The sequence below is a fragment of the Girardinichthys multiradiatus genome, chromosome 2 (assembly GCF_021462225.1).
Source record: "Girardinichthys multiradiatus isolate DD_20200921_A chromosome 2, DD_fGirMul_XY1, whole genome shotgun sequence".
NCBI classification, from domain to species: domain Eukaryota; kingdom Metazoa; phylum Chordata; class Actinopteri; order Cyprinodontiformes; family Goodeidae; genus Girardinichthys; species Girardinichthys multiradiatus.
Window position 1 is genome coordinate 4817678 of NC_061795.1, and position 15709 is coordinate 4833386.

The 15709-nt window shown below is 41.3% G+C and overlaps 2 protein-coding genes across 4 annotated transcripts in view; one reads left to right on the forward strand and one right to left on the reverse strand.

Moving 5' to 3' along the window:
• The window catches only part of poc1b (POC1 centriolar protein B), an 80960-nt gene extending 75025 nt beyond the window's left edge, over positions 1-5935 (reverse strand). The window contains exons 1-2 of one of the 3 annotated variants that reach the window (XM_047346027.1): positions 5914-5935; positions 3832-3916 (exon numbers count right to left, since the gene is read on the reverse strand). Coding sequence is in view for 2 of the 3 variants with exons in the window: in XM_047346037.1 (XP_047201993.1) it covers positions 3832-3916; positions 5091-5105 (100 nt within the window). In the remaining variant the exon portion in view is untranslated. Of the gene's footprint in view, positions 1-3831; positions 3917-5090; positions 5269-5913 lie in introns of those variants that run through there. The other 2 variants (XM_047346037.1, XM_047346019.1) reach the window with 2 other exon arrangements.
• Positions 5936-5977: 42 nt separating this feature from the next.
• Positions 5978-15301, forward strand: cep41 (centrosomal protein 41). The gene is made up of 11 exons (XM_047346049.1): positions 5978-6125; positions 6396-6459; positions 8223-8270; positions 8490-8551; positions 8762-8834; positions 8915-9059; positions 11597-11760; positions 11842-11909; positions 11995-12109; positions 14099-14314; positions 14390-15301. Exons 1-11 carry the CDS (start codon positions 6093-6095, stop codon positions 14506-14508), a joined length of 1107 nt encoding a protein of 368 aa, XP_047202005.1. The 5' UTR covers positions 5978-6092; the 3' UTR covers positions 14509-15301.
• The last annotated feature ends 408 nt before the right edge of the window (positions 15302-15709 follow it).

Here is a 15709-nt window from a genome sequence, read left to right on the forward strand (position 1 = left end):
TCAGAACTACCTGGAACTCAACCCACTCAAGACTGTGGAAATGGTGGTGGACTTTCGGAGAACACCACCCCCATACACCCCCCTCACCATCCTCAACAACACTGTATCGGCCGTGGACCACTTCAGGTTCTTAGGAACCACCATCTCTGAGGGCCTTAGATGGTCTTCACACATAGACACTGTTCAGAAGAAGGCCCAGCAGAGACTGTACTTCCTGAGGCAACTCAAGAAGTTCAACCTTCCACAGGAGCTGTTGGTCATCTTCTACACTGCCATCATTCAGTCTGTCCTGTCTTCATCCAGTTCAGTGTGGTTTGGCTCATCCACAAAACAGGACAGGTCCAGACTGCAACGAATAATCAGGACTGCAGAGAGAATCATCAGGGCTGACCTTCCCTCCATCCAGGACTTATACAGGTCTAGGGTCAAGAAAAGAGCTGCTAAAATCTCTGCAGACCCCACACACCCTGCATATAAACTGTTCAGAGTTTTACCTTCAGGCCGTCGCTACAGAGCACTGTTCACTAAAACCAGCCGCCACAGAGACAGTTTCTTCCCCCAGGCTGTTTCTCTGATGAACATTTAATAGAGTACCGAACAACAGCATACAGATGTTGCAAATGCACTTTTGTATATATGTATATTTAAAGATATAAAGATATATGCATAAATACATCTTATAACGCATTAAACAAAAAAAACCCAGAGAGCAAAGTGTACCAGAGTCAAATTCTTTGTTTGTACGAACTTGGCAATAAAGCTGATTCTGATACGTCTAACCGCCATTTTATTAGGTACATCCGTACAATTGGTAGGTAACACAATTCAATTCAATTCAAAAATACTTGAATTATCCCAAAGGGAAATTAAATGTTCTTGTAGCTCATATATGCAGGTTTCTTCAAAGAGCCGTTGTAGATGCTGTTGCCTGCGGGCAGGAAGGATCTCCTGTAGCGGTCTGTCTTACAGCAGATCTGAAGAAGCCTCTGACTGAAGACACTCTGTTGTTGACATAATGTTCTTCATTTTATGAAGTATCCTTCTTTGCACAATGATCTCCAGAGGTTCCAGAGGAGTCCCCAAAACAGAACCATCCTTCTTTATCAACTTGTTGAGCTTTTTTAAGTCCCTGGCTCTGATGCTGCTTCCCCAGCAGATGATGGCAGAAGAGATCACACTTTCCACAACAGACTTATAGAAGATATGCAGCATCTTGCTGGAAACACCAAAGGACCTAAGATTCCTCAAACAGTGAGTGTCTTCTGTCAGAGGCTTCTTCAGATCTGCTGTAAGAGACCGCTACAGGAGATCCTTCCTGCCCGCAGGCAACAGCATCTACAATTTTAAAGAAACCCACGTATGAGCAACAACAACATATAATTTCCTTTGGGATGAATGAAATATTTTTGAATTGCATTAATCAGTTGTTCCTTGTAAAAAAATTCATAAATAAAAAACCACCCGTTGCCATGGTGACGCATCACAACAAATGTCCAAATGTAAAGAAGTATCAGCAAAAATCCTTCCAGCTGCAGAGCATCTGATACCAGAGAGGATAATCGTCCAAAAAAAATCATTTTTTTATCCCCCACACGAGGAATTTGAGTCCTTAAAAATAATTAATCCGAATGAAATGGAAGAGAGCTACTCCAACCTGCTGCCACCTTGTGCAGCACAATTCTAGAAAGGTCAAGGTGTTTGGGCTGATATGCTGTGTTTGGTCTTCTAAACGTGCCGTTGTTCATTACAGCCAAATATCTCTCATATAGTCTCATCTGTTCAAAGGACGTTGTTGTAGAAGTTTTGTGGTTCATTCCGATGCAACTTTCCAAACCAAAGCTGAGCTCCCTTTTCTTTTTAGCGTTAAGAGCCTTTCGTCCTGACAACCCTTCCAAATAAGCTGTATTTGTCTTTTTCCAGATGTCCTGTTCTGAAAATGTAACCCTCAGCATACATAGGTCCATATGTTCTGAGGTGATCTTGGGTTTTTCTGGGACTTGCCTGGGAAAATTGGCAACAGTCTCAAATGTGTAGATAATCTTTCTGACAGTAGAATGATGGACTTCATGCCCTTATAACTCTTCCAAGATTAATGGAGAGCAAAATTTCTTCTGTAAGGAACTTACTGAGGTCTTTCCCTCTTGGCATTGTGTTAAGGGGTTAGTTCCGACTATTTAACGTGAGATTCTGTCAAAATAGTAATAATTCCCTTACCTTTAGTTGGCAGAAGCCATATCTCAGTGTGTTTGTAAAAAGATAAAATTCCCAGATTTCTAGAGGGCTAACAGCTGGTCAGGTGGACCCTTATGTTTTAGCTGATTTTAGCTAATTAAAACAACACACATTGTAAATGTTCATACCTGTGGGAAACAATACTATGTTAGTGGATATTAAACATCTACACTTTCAGAAGAGATTGTTGTTAAGTGTGTCTCTGGTTTCTTAGCTGAACAACATCCATGTTAGCACACTAGATTGGCAGACGCTGATTGCTGCATCAATCCCCTCGATGAGCTGATCGTGAGTCTGTCAGGATCTCCAAACAACTACGACGCCTGAATGAGCACAGGAACGTACCGTGGTCCATTGTGTTGCAAAAATGACAGCTAGCTAGCAAACTTAGAGCCGACTGATGATTCACAGCTGATAAGGTGGAATAAAACCGTCAGCAGCAACAGCAAACCTAACATCAGAGTAGTAAAATGGTCTGTTTGGCTGAGAAAGCAACAAAGTGTAGATTTTTATTATCTGCTAATATAGCCTTGTACCCTACAAACACGAACATTTTCAGTTTGAGAGGTCAGCAACAGCGAAGCGGGAGTGGATCTGACTGACTATGAGCCTTCAGCTGCTCTGCTTCTAAAAACTCACGGTTGATCCACAACAGGTAAAGAAAATATTACTGATATCTTTACAGAGGCTCGCCTCAAAAAATATAAACTAGCCTTTTAAACACATACCTGCATGCAACAGACCAGCAAATAAGGTTCCTTCACATTTTTCATATCAATATTTCATACCATTCCAGGCCCAAACTTCTATACTAACAGTTTTTATACCATCCTGAACATCAGTGCAAAACATACCTTGACAATTGTTGCACAATTGACAGGTTTTGTCATCCGTATATTTCACAAATCATGACTAATACTAAAGTTGGCTTTTGATTCAGCAGTGCAAGAAAGGGTTTTAGCCATCAGTTCCTTTTAGAAATCGAAGATGTCTGATTGTTTAAGGCACAGTTTGTGAACATTGATGCCTTTATTCTGTTTCTAAAAGAAGGACCAAAAGAAAAACAAGTTTGATGAGCATCTGAAACAGCTTCGATCATGTCCAGTTTAAAAAAAGATTTAAAGTGAACAATTAGAAAATGGATTAATGTGTTAAAATCCAAATAATTTTCCATGCTTAATTGTCTTTTTTTTATAGTAATCCAGTTTTGGAAAAATTGTAAAAACCAAATCCATACTTTTCTAGACTTTTCAATACTTTGCAGGAACCCTGAACAAAATGCTAAAACTCCTACATTTATAGAGGTGGTCACAAACGCATTCAGTTAGAAGCATCTGGCTTCTGTTTTTTCCTCTTCAAGCCCAAAGAAGCAGAGAGGTTGTACTTAGTTGTTTAATGTTTTGAATTTTAAAAAACATTACATAATTTAATACTATAAAGTACTATTAAACAGTAAGTGAATATAAAGTGTTTGGGTTTCATTGAACACTACTTGAGCCTGAGCATTCTCCACATACATAGGTAAGTTATTTTACATCACCCAGGTTATAGCCAGTAGCCGTGTAAAGGTTTGTAAAGGGCTGCAGCATAAAAAATTACCCAGCTGTTTCTGATTTGGATTAAAGTCTGCACAGGTGACAGCATCTTTATGTCCCTTGAAGTGTCTCTCCAGAGTTGGATCTTCCTGCAAAGACAAAGACCAGAGGCAGAAATATTAAATTACTGATTTTCTCCTTCCTGATTTACGGCCACATTTCCCCAGTTCAACATTGTACTGTAGCTCTCAAATATGCACACACTTCTATTAAAAAGCTAAGTTTCATGACGGCAAGATAAAATCACTTTGACGCTTAATTTGACATTTCTCTAGAACAATTCAACTGAAAAACAAGGAAATCTGATAGATCTGATTTCTTTGTTTGCATAAGTATTCACAACCTGTCCTAGTGGAATTTTCCTGACATTTACACATTTGCATCCTTTAATTAAAGCCAGATGATTTTCTATAATTTCTGAAAAGATGAAAATGGACCTGATCAGGGAGGCTGACAGCAGCAATGAAAGAGCTACAAGGAATTCCTTTCATGGCCAGAGAAAGTAGGGAATGACAGGTTTACTTATGTAGCAACATTCATACAGAAAGCAATCCAAAGTGTTTTACAGAATATTCTTCCAATTATAAACATCCGGCCCTGGCTAAGATCTTTAAATACCGTGTTAAAGACTGTGTTACAACCTGATGAAACTGGACTTCAACCGCTAGGCCACCAAAAAAAAAAAACACACACCCTGCCCTGAGTGAAACATGGTTCTGGCATCATGCTGCGAGACTGGCTTTCTCTCAATGAAACGTTTCCAAATACCTGTCAGCTTCGACCCAAAACTTTCAAGTGTCTACTAGAAAACTGAATAGGGATTTGTTATTCTGCATCAAATTTGACCGTTTGACATTAAATCTATAAATAAAGTGTGATTCATGACTTGATTTAAAATCTGCAGCTCACAGTTAAATCCTGGCACGTCTTGCAAAATATAAACCAATTATGGTCGCCTGCCTTCCCTTGTTAACCCTTTTTATTTCATAACATGGTTTGTTTCTACTTGAATACATTATGGAGGGCTTGATCAGCAGAACTACTTTTGGTCATATTATAAGACGTTAACGTGTACGAGAAAGTCGTTAGCGAGCGGAGGTCCAGGGACTTCAAAAGTGTAAAGATGTTTCTGACGACTCCTCTCTGTAAATCCTCTTAGCGCAGACAGAGCGGGCAAACTTCCTGTCAGCCACCGGCGACACTTCCGTGTTTGTACCAACAGCTCATTTAGCAGAGAGAACACATTCAAACAGCTACACTCACCAGAACAGATGCCATCTCGGCCGATACCTGAGCCAGCTAACGTTATCTGGAGATTTGAACAAACCCGCTGCGCTGCTCCGCCATGACTGTCAGCGAGTCGCCTTCAATGACCGCCTCAGACCTGACAGGTCGAACTCAGAGAGGGCTAAACGCGAAGCTCTTAACGGGGCTTTAAGGAATCTCCGCGCCGGTACAATTACAATTTAAGAATTGTTTTATATAAAAACAATTCAAATTAAATTAAATTTAAACTTGTTTGGCTTCGCAACTCAACAGATCCCAATTCAAAATACCCTCCTTCTTTATTTCGAGTTAGTGGAAAAGATGCGTCCGTAGTATCTATGTGAAAGTGGGACATTTCTCTGTCCCAGCTGAAAATTTAAAGGACAAAATGAAGTTATCAGTTTAACTTAAACTATTTTAACAGCTGTTTACTACCAAATACGTTTCTTTATTCTCAGTCGGTCCTTGGAGAATTGTCTGCTATGTTCTGGTGATCTGTAACATCAAAAACAGAACCAGACTGTTTTCTGCTTCAAGATGTTTTGCACCAAATTTTCGTCTTTATCTATTTTGCGATTTTATGAATTTGCGTTTAGCTACTTAATATATTTTCACACAAATCTATTAAAGATCCAGAAGAAATACTGTCTTAGTCTATTGTTCGCTGATAGATCAGTAATAAAATGACGATAAATGTATTTGATTTGACCTGCGAAGCCGAAATTACAAAATTAATGAATTATTTATGAACAACTTAATTTCGTGTAAATAGTGTGTAAAATGATAGTTCGAAACCATGAGCCTTACAGACCGAGGCTACCTGAATGCATCACGTTATGAAGGTGGAGAGTCATGTGTTGCTTGGCAACTGGTTAGCTCGCTCCGCGAAGGAAACGATGCAGCTTCGGCTTCTTTGATTGGCTTGTGGAACGGCAGTAGCGAATCACCCTTGACTTTACTAAAAGTGGAAACTCCTCTTCAGTATTTCGATTTGAAAAGATGTCGCTGCCTCGGCGCATCGGCAAAGACGAGGTAAAGTCAGAAAATACGAAATCACTTGATTTTTGATACAGTAAACCAGCATAGTCCTCGCAGTTAAAACCCTGTCCTACACTGCAAATACAACGGCGGAGAGAGAAAAGTACTGTTGTCAAGCAAGCGTGCTAACAAGTTAGCTAGGTTGTGTTTCCATATCAACTGTATCCCATCGTTAGCTTGACATTTAATGCTCGAAAGTGCTCTAAGTTTAGAGTTTGCATCTAACCTAAACAATAAACGACTCGGGTTTTTTCCTTCATACAGTACCTGAAGAAAAGGATACCCAAAAATGCAAAGTACGACCATATCAAAACAAGGCTGGACACAGGTATGTTTACCATTGGCGAGGTAGAGCAGAATTTCGTGATTAAAACAACAAGTTATCTATCAATTTTGGGGTTCTATGAATAAGGTCAACAAAAACATTTTATTTTTAAGATATTTTAAATTATTTTACTCCAACCGTATCTCAGCAGAATCCACTCAACCTGTGTGAAAAACTGACCCACCTTTAGCAACAATAACTCGGTGGCGTTGACTTTATCGCACACTGTTCTGGCAGAATTTTGAACTTGCATTCTTTTGGGTTTGAGGATATACGTTTCTGTATAGCTCTGTTAAGGTCCAACAACAGCATTTCTGTAGTGTTAGTCCTGGGCTTTGACTGGGTCTTTGCGAAACCCTATTCTTTTCTTTTTAAAGTGCTCTGTTGTGGATTTGGCGCTGTGCTTTTTTATAAAACCAGTTTTAAGCTTTAATTGCCAGGCAGATTGCCTCACATTTGCCTCTTTTTGTACTATGATAAAGATTTGAGTTAATGGTCATTTCAGTGACTGGAAGAGACCAAAGTCCTGTAGCAACAAAACAAGCCCACATAATCATCTCTCCATCACCATGCTTGAGGGTTGGTATGATTTTTTTGTGTTGAAATCCTGTAAAGGCATTTGTACTAACATGGTACTGTTGGTTATGGCCAAACATCTCTACTGCTGTCTAGAAGACATTTTCCAGTTGTCTTGTGGTTCATTCAGATCCAACATTGCGAACCTTGTGCTCCCATATTCTTTTTTGGAGGAAAGAGGCTTCTTGCTTTCCACTTTTAAACAAGCTGTGCTTCAGTCTCTTTCTAATTGTACTTTCATTCATTTAACATGCTAACTGAAGGATGTGGAGTCTGAGATGGAGCTTTTGTCCTTTTCTTTGAGCGCTCCGATCTTGCATTGAATTTCCTTGGACCTTTATTCCTGGACATTGGCAGCCATCTTAAATGTTTTCTAATTGTTACTTATCTATTTAGTCTAGACTAAAAAAAAAAGCGTGAAGCCATCTACAAGAAGAGACAGAGCAGACTGTACTTCTTGAGGAAGCTTAGGTCTTTCAGTGTTTGCAGCAAGAAGCTGCATATCTTCTATAAGTCTGTTGTGGAGAGTTTGATCTCTTCTGCCATCATCTGCTGAGGAAGCAGCATCAGAGCCAGGGACTTAAAAAAGCTCAACAAGCTATAAATAAAAAAGGCTGGCTCTGTTCTGGGGACTCCTCTGGAACCTCTGGAGATCATTGTGGAAAGAAGGATTCTTCATAAGATGAAGAACATTATGGAGAACCCTGAGCATCCTCTTCATGAGACTGTCCTACAACAACAGAGTGTCTTCAGTCAGAGGCTTCTTCAGATCAGCTGTAAGATGGAGCGCTACAGGAGATCCTTCCTGCCCACAGCCATCAGCATCTACAACGGCTCTTTGAAGAAACACTCATAATATGAGCTATAACAACATTTAATTTCTCTTTGGGATTAATAAAGTATTTTTGAATTGGAATTTAAATGAATTGCAATTTATGTTTGTATGTTTCACACAGCTTTCCACTTTGTCTTTATCTCCTTTGATTAAAAAAGGTGTTATTTGCTGCCATGGGTAAATTTAAAAGAAATCTTAGACCCTGGTAAAGACCACGTTATTTTTATTATGCCCTGACACATAAAACCCTAGAATTGAAAGAGAGACTGCATGCTGTTTTTATGTTGCTTTTTTCCTCAGAAACATTAAAGGTTGTCCTCTTTTGTTCTCTTCCCGATTCTGTTGTCATCTTTAGGATGCAGCAAAACGAAGCACATGGAGAGGCTGGAGGAGATTAGGAAAAGTAAGACAGCAAAAAGAACAAAAAAGTTAAAAATGTCTTCTTTGGTTTTTCCATTTAGTTTTTTTATGTTTTTCTTTAGGAGTTTAATGACAGAAATAATGACTGTTTCTGGTTTGTACTGTTATTGCAGCTGTCATCGTCATTAAAGCTGTATAACTTACTAGACTAATATTGTTTGTTATGTGTTTCTTTTTGGTTTGTTTCCCTCCTCTTTTTAAGACTACAGGTATCGAAAAGGTGAAATCTTCAAACGATTAAAGGTGACAACCTTTGCACAGCTGGTAAGCATCAGTGTTTATAAATGCTTCTGCAGCAACTGTGCTAGCTTACAAACTAGGCTGTTTGGTTTTGTATCATTCTGAGGACACTGAATGAAAGAAATAAAAATAGAGATTCTTAACTTTATTAATTGGGTTGCAGACAGATGTATATATATTTCTTTCCTCTTAGATCGCTATGGGTATCACTCTTTTGTTGTGTTTTCCACCCAGATACTTCAGGTGGCTTCTGTTTCAGACAGGAATCAAAGCGCGGGTGATGATGAGTTGGCCGACACCCAACAAGGTAACACTTTAGGCCAGCAATAGTTGTGTAAATGTCTTTGGGTCAGTAACAGGACTACAGTGTATCAAACTGCTTCGCAGATGGTCTGTCAATCATCTCCGAGGCAGACTTGGAGTGTGAGTCTGAACGTGTCAATGGCTCACCGCTGAAGCTGCCTCTGTCGCACCAACCCGATGCAGGAGACTGCAAGGATAACTGTCACACAGCCAGGTCAACACTCCTCAGGTAAGGACACAGCAGCACCATGTAAAGCCTTTATGGATACCCAAAACTGAACTAAACACTCAGGGCGGCTATGATTGTGAGTCTTGGGCCACTCAGACTCGTCATTCATAGACAGCTGGCACAGCAAGGTTCCCGATTCAAACCCTGACTGAAACTTTTCTGCCAGTCTATATTCTCCCTTTTCGCTTGCCTTTAAAGTAAAGTGGTAAGAAAGAAATTTATAAATGATAACTTTTTATTTAGTAAACCATAGCAAATTATGTTGGTTATTGAAAATGGCGTCAAAAATATTTTAAACCCATTTGAACATATTTGCAAAAAAGGCTGTAAATTCATGTGAATAAAAGCATCCCACAGCATGATGTTGCCACCATCATGTTTTAGGATATGGATGGTGACACACAGCATTTTGCATATAGGCCAAAAAGTAAAATTTCATAGGTCTCTATTGATCTTAGTATATTCTTCAACGTTTGCTGTCTCCCCTACACGGCTTGTACTGGACTACTTATGGCCTCCTACCTCCCTTCTGTAAATACCAGATTTTTTTAGAGTGCATGACTAATAGTCGTCCTGGTGATCGATTCTCCCAACATAGCTGTGGATCTCTGCAGCTCCTCCAAAGTTATCATGCCCCTCCTAGCTGCTTCTGTGAAAAATTCTCTCCGAAACATGGACTCTATTTAGTACTTAGGTGACTTCTGGAGGTGGTTGATTGAACTGGATTTTATAATTTTTTTAATCCTGCAAGGCTGTGTATTGTCCTACCTGAAGTCTAAAACTTTAGTAATGGGAGTGTACTTTGTACACTTAACATTAGGTATCTGGTGCTGTCGGGTATTGGCCTGTCTGACAGTTGAGTTTGCCAGTCACTTCACTTTTCAGCCAACAGATTGTTGACCTCTGGAGCCAGTTCCTTGATGGGCAGGTCTTAAATTGTTGGTACTTTTAAGTTTCGATACATTTTGAAAAAGAAGGAAAAAGGTCCTTCTATTATCACATCAGCAAAGTGGACATACATGGCTGAAATGTCCAAATATTCAATGTCGCACAGCCTACCCTCAACTCAACCTATTATCCTCAAAGCCACCATGCAACAAACAGCTACCTTAACCACAGGTACATCTGTAACCCTACACTTTGCAGCACAGCGTCACATGCTGGCGCCTCTCTTTCCAACAACAACATTCCCCAGCGGACTGTATAATAACCTGTCTCAGTCACTTGCCTGAAGCTGTGCTTTATCACCTGTATCTCCTCCCCGCTTCACCTAGAGAGAGTGTCTCTGGAGTGTAACTCTATCTGACACCTCTGAGAGGGTGACAGACTGAGCCCTTGTGAGGTCACAGCGTCACCTTGTGGGGAGAACAGATGGAGACATGAAGTAGGGCCGTTCAGGGGTTAAACGTCCACAAAGGCGAAAGGGGGGGACCTTCTGTTTCATCATATGAATCGCTTCTAAAATTAGCTTTTAAAAGGTACTACAATAACTCGTGCCTGCACACTCTAAACAGTGCCCTCTGGTGGCCACATGTGAGCCAAGGGTGAGAAACAGAAAGTGGGAGAAAAAACGTACGGTACACCCCTGTGCAGGGTTTTGCATGTAGGTTCAGCTATGGTCTTATCTGAGCAGAACACCTTATTCCACAAGTTTGCAGAGTCGCCAACATAAGTGGCCCCCCACCTTGGTCCTCTGGTTCCACTTTCCTGCATCTTTTAGATGTGACCCTGCTCAAGCACAACGGATTCAAATGATTGCATTACCTCAGCATACTATGAAGTGCTGCAGAAGCCTGTTAATCAGCCATTTATTTAAGTCAAGTTGTTGCATCAGGGAAAAACCTAAAATATGAAGGACAGTGGGACCTGATGACCAGGGTTTGGATTGTTTTTCTGTCTTCCCTTCAACATTTTAACAATCTTGCCACTCTCCCATAAAGGCCAGATTTGTAGAGTGGGGGACTAATAGTTGTTCAATTGACAGGTTTTCCCCCCTGAGGTGGGGATCTCCGCAGTTCCTCTTGAGTAACTTTTGGCCACTTGGCTGCTCTCCTTGCCTGACCTTCCATTTTAGGTGAAGGGCCATGTCTTACTAGGTTTGCAGTTATTCTCTGCACTTTACTTTTTTTAAGGATGTATTGCCTCTACCTGCTGCTGGATGTTTGTGTTGCCGCATCATTGGGGGTGGCTGGTGAAAGCATGCACCTTTTCTCCGTAACCTGTCTGCCATGTTCTTTGGTATTTGTGATGCCCGGGCTCCTGAATGCAAGTCGTTGCACTGGATTTTATTTACAGGCATTAGAATACAGGGGGTGGAATACTTGTATGTGTCCCACTTTTCCGATTTTTATTCGTTGAAAACCCCAAACCATGTTTCGTTTTCTTTCCACAATTGTGCAGTATCATGTGTTGCTCTGTCGCCTAAAACACCAATAAAATAAACTGAAGTTTTTGGTTATAATGTGAAAAAGTTTATGAGGTATGAAAACAAAGCACTGTAAGCCTAAAAGGCCTCTGAGTTTATCGTTTCTTCTCAGTGTTATCAACGGGGTTGGAGAGCTGAACATAGAGGACAACCCTCAGAAGGCAGCAGAGTCTGCGTCCTGCCTCACACCTGCTGACACTCCCTACCCAGACTGCCCCTACCTGCTGCTGGATGTGCGCGACCGCGATCAGTACGACTGCTGCCACATCATTAGTGGTGGGTGGTGAAAACATACCCTGTTCATGAAACGTCTTCTGACAAAAACTCTTTTTATAGTAACATCCGTCTTCCCTACAGCTCACAGTTTTCCCGTCGCCATGCTGTCTCGAACAATGAATCCGTACACCAAGGAAGTGCTGGAATATGTATCCTTCCACAAAAACAGGACAGCATGTTCGCTTTTTCTATATTACCAAGTATTTCTATTAAACGCCTTGACAGGGTGTGTAGAAAAACGCTCTGGGGAAGATCATCATTGTGTACGATGAAGATGAGAGAATAGCCAGCCTGGCAGCTACCACCATGTGTGAACGGGGGTTTGAGAATCTCTTTATGCTCTGTGGAGGTAAGATCTGGGATCAACAGCAAACGTCCCAGAATCATTGGTAACCTGTAAGCCAGTTATTTGGTCTTGCTACAAATGTCAAGGCTTTATGTAAGAAAATTAAACCATAACATTATTTTAAAATGTTTTATTCTTTAATGTTACTTTTATGCTGAAATACTCGTACTTGTACAGCAGACTCAGCATAGACACCCAGACGTCCCTCTCCCCAGACACCTCCTCCAGCTCCTCTGGGGGGGAGCCCAAGGCGTTCCCAGGCCAGCCGAGAGAGATAGTCCCTCCAGCGTGTCCTGGGTCGTCCCCTGGGCCTCCTCCCGGTAGGACGTGCCTGGAACACCTCCCAAGGAAGGCGTCCAGGAGGCATCCGGTATAGATGCCCGAGCCACCTCAACTGGCTCCTCTCGATGTGGAGGAGCAGCGGCTCTACTCCGAGCTCCTCACCCTATCTCTAAGGGAGTGCCCGGCCACCCTACAGAGGAAGCTCATTTCAGCCGCTTGTATCCGAAGTCTTGTTCTTTTCGTCATGACCTAAAGTTCATGTCCATAGGTGAGGGTAGGAACGTAGACCGACCGGTAAATCAAGAGCTTCGCTTTTCAGCTCAGCTCTCTCTTCACCACAACGGACCGGCACAGCGCCCCCATTACTGCGTCAGCCTCACCGATCCGTCTGTCGATCTCCCGCTTCATTCTTCCCTCACTCGTGAACAAGACCCCGAGATACTTAAACTCCTCCACTTGAGGCAGGAACTCCCCTCCAACCTGAAGAGGACAAGCCACCATTTTCCGGTCGAGAACCATGGCCTCGGACTTGGAGGAGCTGATCTTCATCCCAGCCGCTATTCTGAAATATTAACTGATAGAAAAATCTGTTAAGAGGAAATGTATGAATGTTGCAGAAAGGTACATTAATGTGGTTGCATAACTGTCCTTTCATGCCCTTAACTACTATATAGCTTCATTTTCAGCATGTAGCCTTCTGTGGTCAGGTGGCTACAGCCTGACATCAATATTTGTCCAATCTGCCTTTCAAAACACCTCCCAATCTCAGATTTTCAGGCCATCTCTTGTCAACTGCCCTTTTCTATCAGACTAAGTTCCGGACTCTGGCTAGGGCATTCAGAACCATAACACTCTTGTAATCAAGTTTCACTATGGCTATGGGGTTTGGTGATGTGGAAGTATTGTGCTGTTTTTTTGTTTTTGTCCACAACCCAACTTGTAGAATTGTGGCTCAAACAATTCAGCTTTAGTTTTGTGAGACCAGAGCACACTCTCCCACAAGGTGTTTGGGGATTTTAGCCAGGCTTGCACTATTTCTTTGGAAGAACATGCTTCTTTTCTGCAGCCCTACTCCTTGGTCCATACCCAAGGAGAACAAACGAGATCACTGTCACGTGTTTAAACACAACCAGTACTTTCTGGAAATTCATGTAACTACATTTAGAAGAAACATACATCCCTTAGCAGTATTTCTAATAATGCTTGTTTTAGTCATGATATGATCAGCTGGTTGTTTTGTCTGCACTTTGTCACCCAACAGTGAGTTTGCAAAAACAGCTTTAGGAAACGATCAAGCAGTTTTCCCAACCAAGTAGAACTCTATTTCCTGAAGAGAAGCCTTGTAGAGGGGAGGATTTGTATCCAGACTGTTCCTGTGAGATGTAGAAACCACTACCATCCTGGTAGATGCTACACTATCAGTGCCAGGCTGAAAGGACGCTAGTGAATGAGACCTAAATAGCAATTATAAAGCAAAAAGAGTTATCTCTGCACCATCTCTTGAGCTGTGAAACATAATGTGCTCTTGCATGCCACTCTGCATAATGACCAAAGGTCAACAGTTATTTCTCAAGTTCCTCCTTTTGTAAACATGCCACATTAATTGATTCATACGCAGGCATATGCCAATCCTAAACCGACATTTTAAATCAGCAATGCCCATTTTCATAAGCTGCAAATTTCTCTGTTTCTGTTTCGCTTCCCTCTCAGGTCTCAAGGTCATCGTCCAGAAATTTCCCAGCGGAATGACAACAGGCTGCATCCCAGCATCGTGCCTCTCCTCTCCCAATTCATTGAAGAGGAGGAAATGCTCTGTGGCTCAGCAGCCGGCGCAGGTCGCAGAGAAACGCTGGAGGTTTACGTCGGATGAGCTGGAAAAGATCCAGGAGCAGATGGAGGAGATGATCATCCCCAGTTACTCAGACAGTAAGTTAAAACCGCATTTTATTTCCCCAGAGGAATTTCTGCTCACGTCCTTTTTCTCTTGCACGTATTATGCAGGTCACCTGTCAAGTCGCACATCATCCAGCAGCGGCCGGTCCACAGCCTGCAGTCATCAGAGTTCTTCCACAGCTGGGAGAAACAGCTCCAGAGTTCAGAGCAGCAGACCCTGGAAATAACCCCCAACCCCACCTCCTCAAACAACAAGCATACCTCCATCAGAAAGCCTCCTTAGAATTTGTGTTCATGCTTCTGGCTGCAGTGTGCAAACTACTTCAAGTGGTAGACAATGGCTCCAAATGTTGCTGTGTTTTCACCACTATCGGTCATTGCGTCATTTTATCTACAGCTTAAAAATAAATGAGCTTTTTACAGTTTTGGAACAAACCATGCAAGGATTAGTAAGGATCAACTGATTAGTTGAATTACAGTATTGCTGTATAGATTGGCAGTCAAAATATAACCAAAATGTTCTTTGTTGTGATCCTTGATGTCTTTTATCTGTATAAATTACTGCTCTACATTCGATTTCTTTTTTTTTTTTTTTGCACAGTGCCTCATCTGTGAAAAGGCATGTTTGCACTCTACTTCTAATCTGCAAAGGTTCTAACTTTAGTTTAGTCAGATTTGGTCTTTGTAACACAGAGTGTTTATGGGACTGAGGAAAATGCTCTGAATTTCTGTATCATTTGGGATGTACATATGTTTGAACAGTCTGACCCGCTTGCTGAGAAAACCTTAGCTGTTCTTAGTGCTTTTTACCACCAGCCTTGATATGTGGCAGCTGTAGGTGTTTTTGTGGTTGGTGTAACACCGACTGACTGAGACTAAAGGCTGAGAATAAAAAAGGCCTTTAGGCATTGCTTTAAACTACATATTCATTTGAACTACAATATTTATGATGTGTGGCCTTTGTGTTTTTGTCCACTGTGATGTGTGTGATTTTATGTTCTATAAATACATTCACACCTATTGTTTCCAGTGAGCATTTAATCAAATCAGAATTTCAAACCGCAGTTTGACGCGGTCTAGTTTTAGAATTCATTCCATCTTAAATGGACGGGTCAGAATGTTTTTGAAGTGGGGTTCTGTTAAAAGTTCATAGGGAGTTACTATCTTACAGATGGGCAGATGATCGTTATCCCGGAGGCAGAAGCTAACTGAGAGCGACCATGACTGAAGCAGACTTTATAGTGCTTCTATAAAGCTCTGTTTTATAAAACTTTGGACCACGTTGTACAATGTTTGGTTATTTAGAGAAAAGTTTCTCATCATTTACAACTCAAATGAAGATAGGAGATTGTGCACCACCAATGTTTGTCGTATGAAACATATCTAAACGTATTTCTGGTCAAAGAAACTTACATAAAAGTAAAGCAG

Excerpts from the sequence above, each read along its gene's own strand:
- cep41 (XM_047346049.1), top strand. The coding sequence starts at position 6,093 with ATGTCGCTGCCTCGGCGCATCGGCAAAGACGAG. Across the intron at positions 6,460-8,222 it reads CAAAACAAGGCTGGACACAG|GATGCAGCAAAACGAAGCAC; the intron begins GTATGTTTACCA and ends TGTCATCTTTAG. Across the intron at positions 8,552-8,761 it reads TGACAACCTTTGCACAGCTG|ATACTTCAGGTGGCTTCTGT; the intron begins GTAAGCATCAGT and ends TTTTCCACCCAG.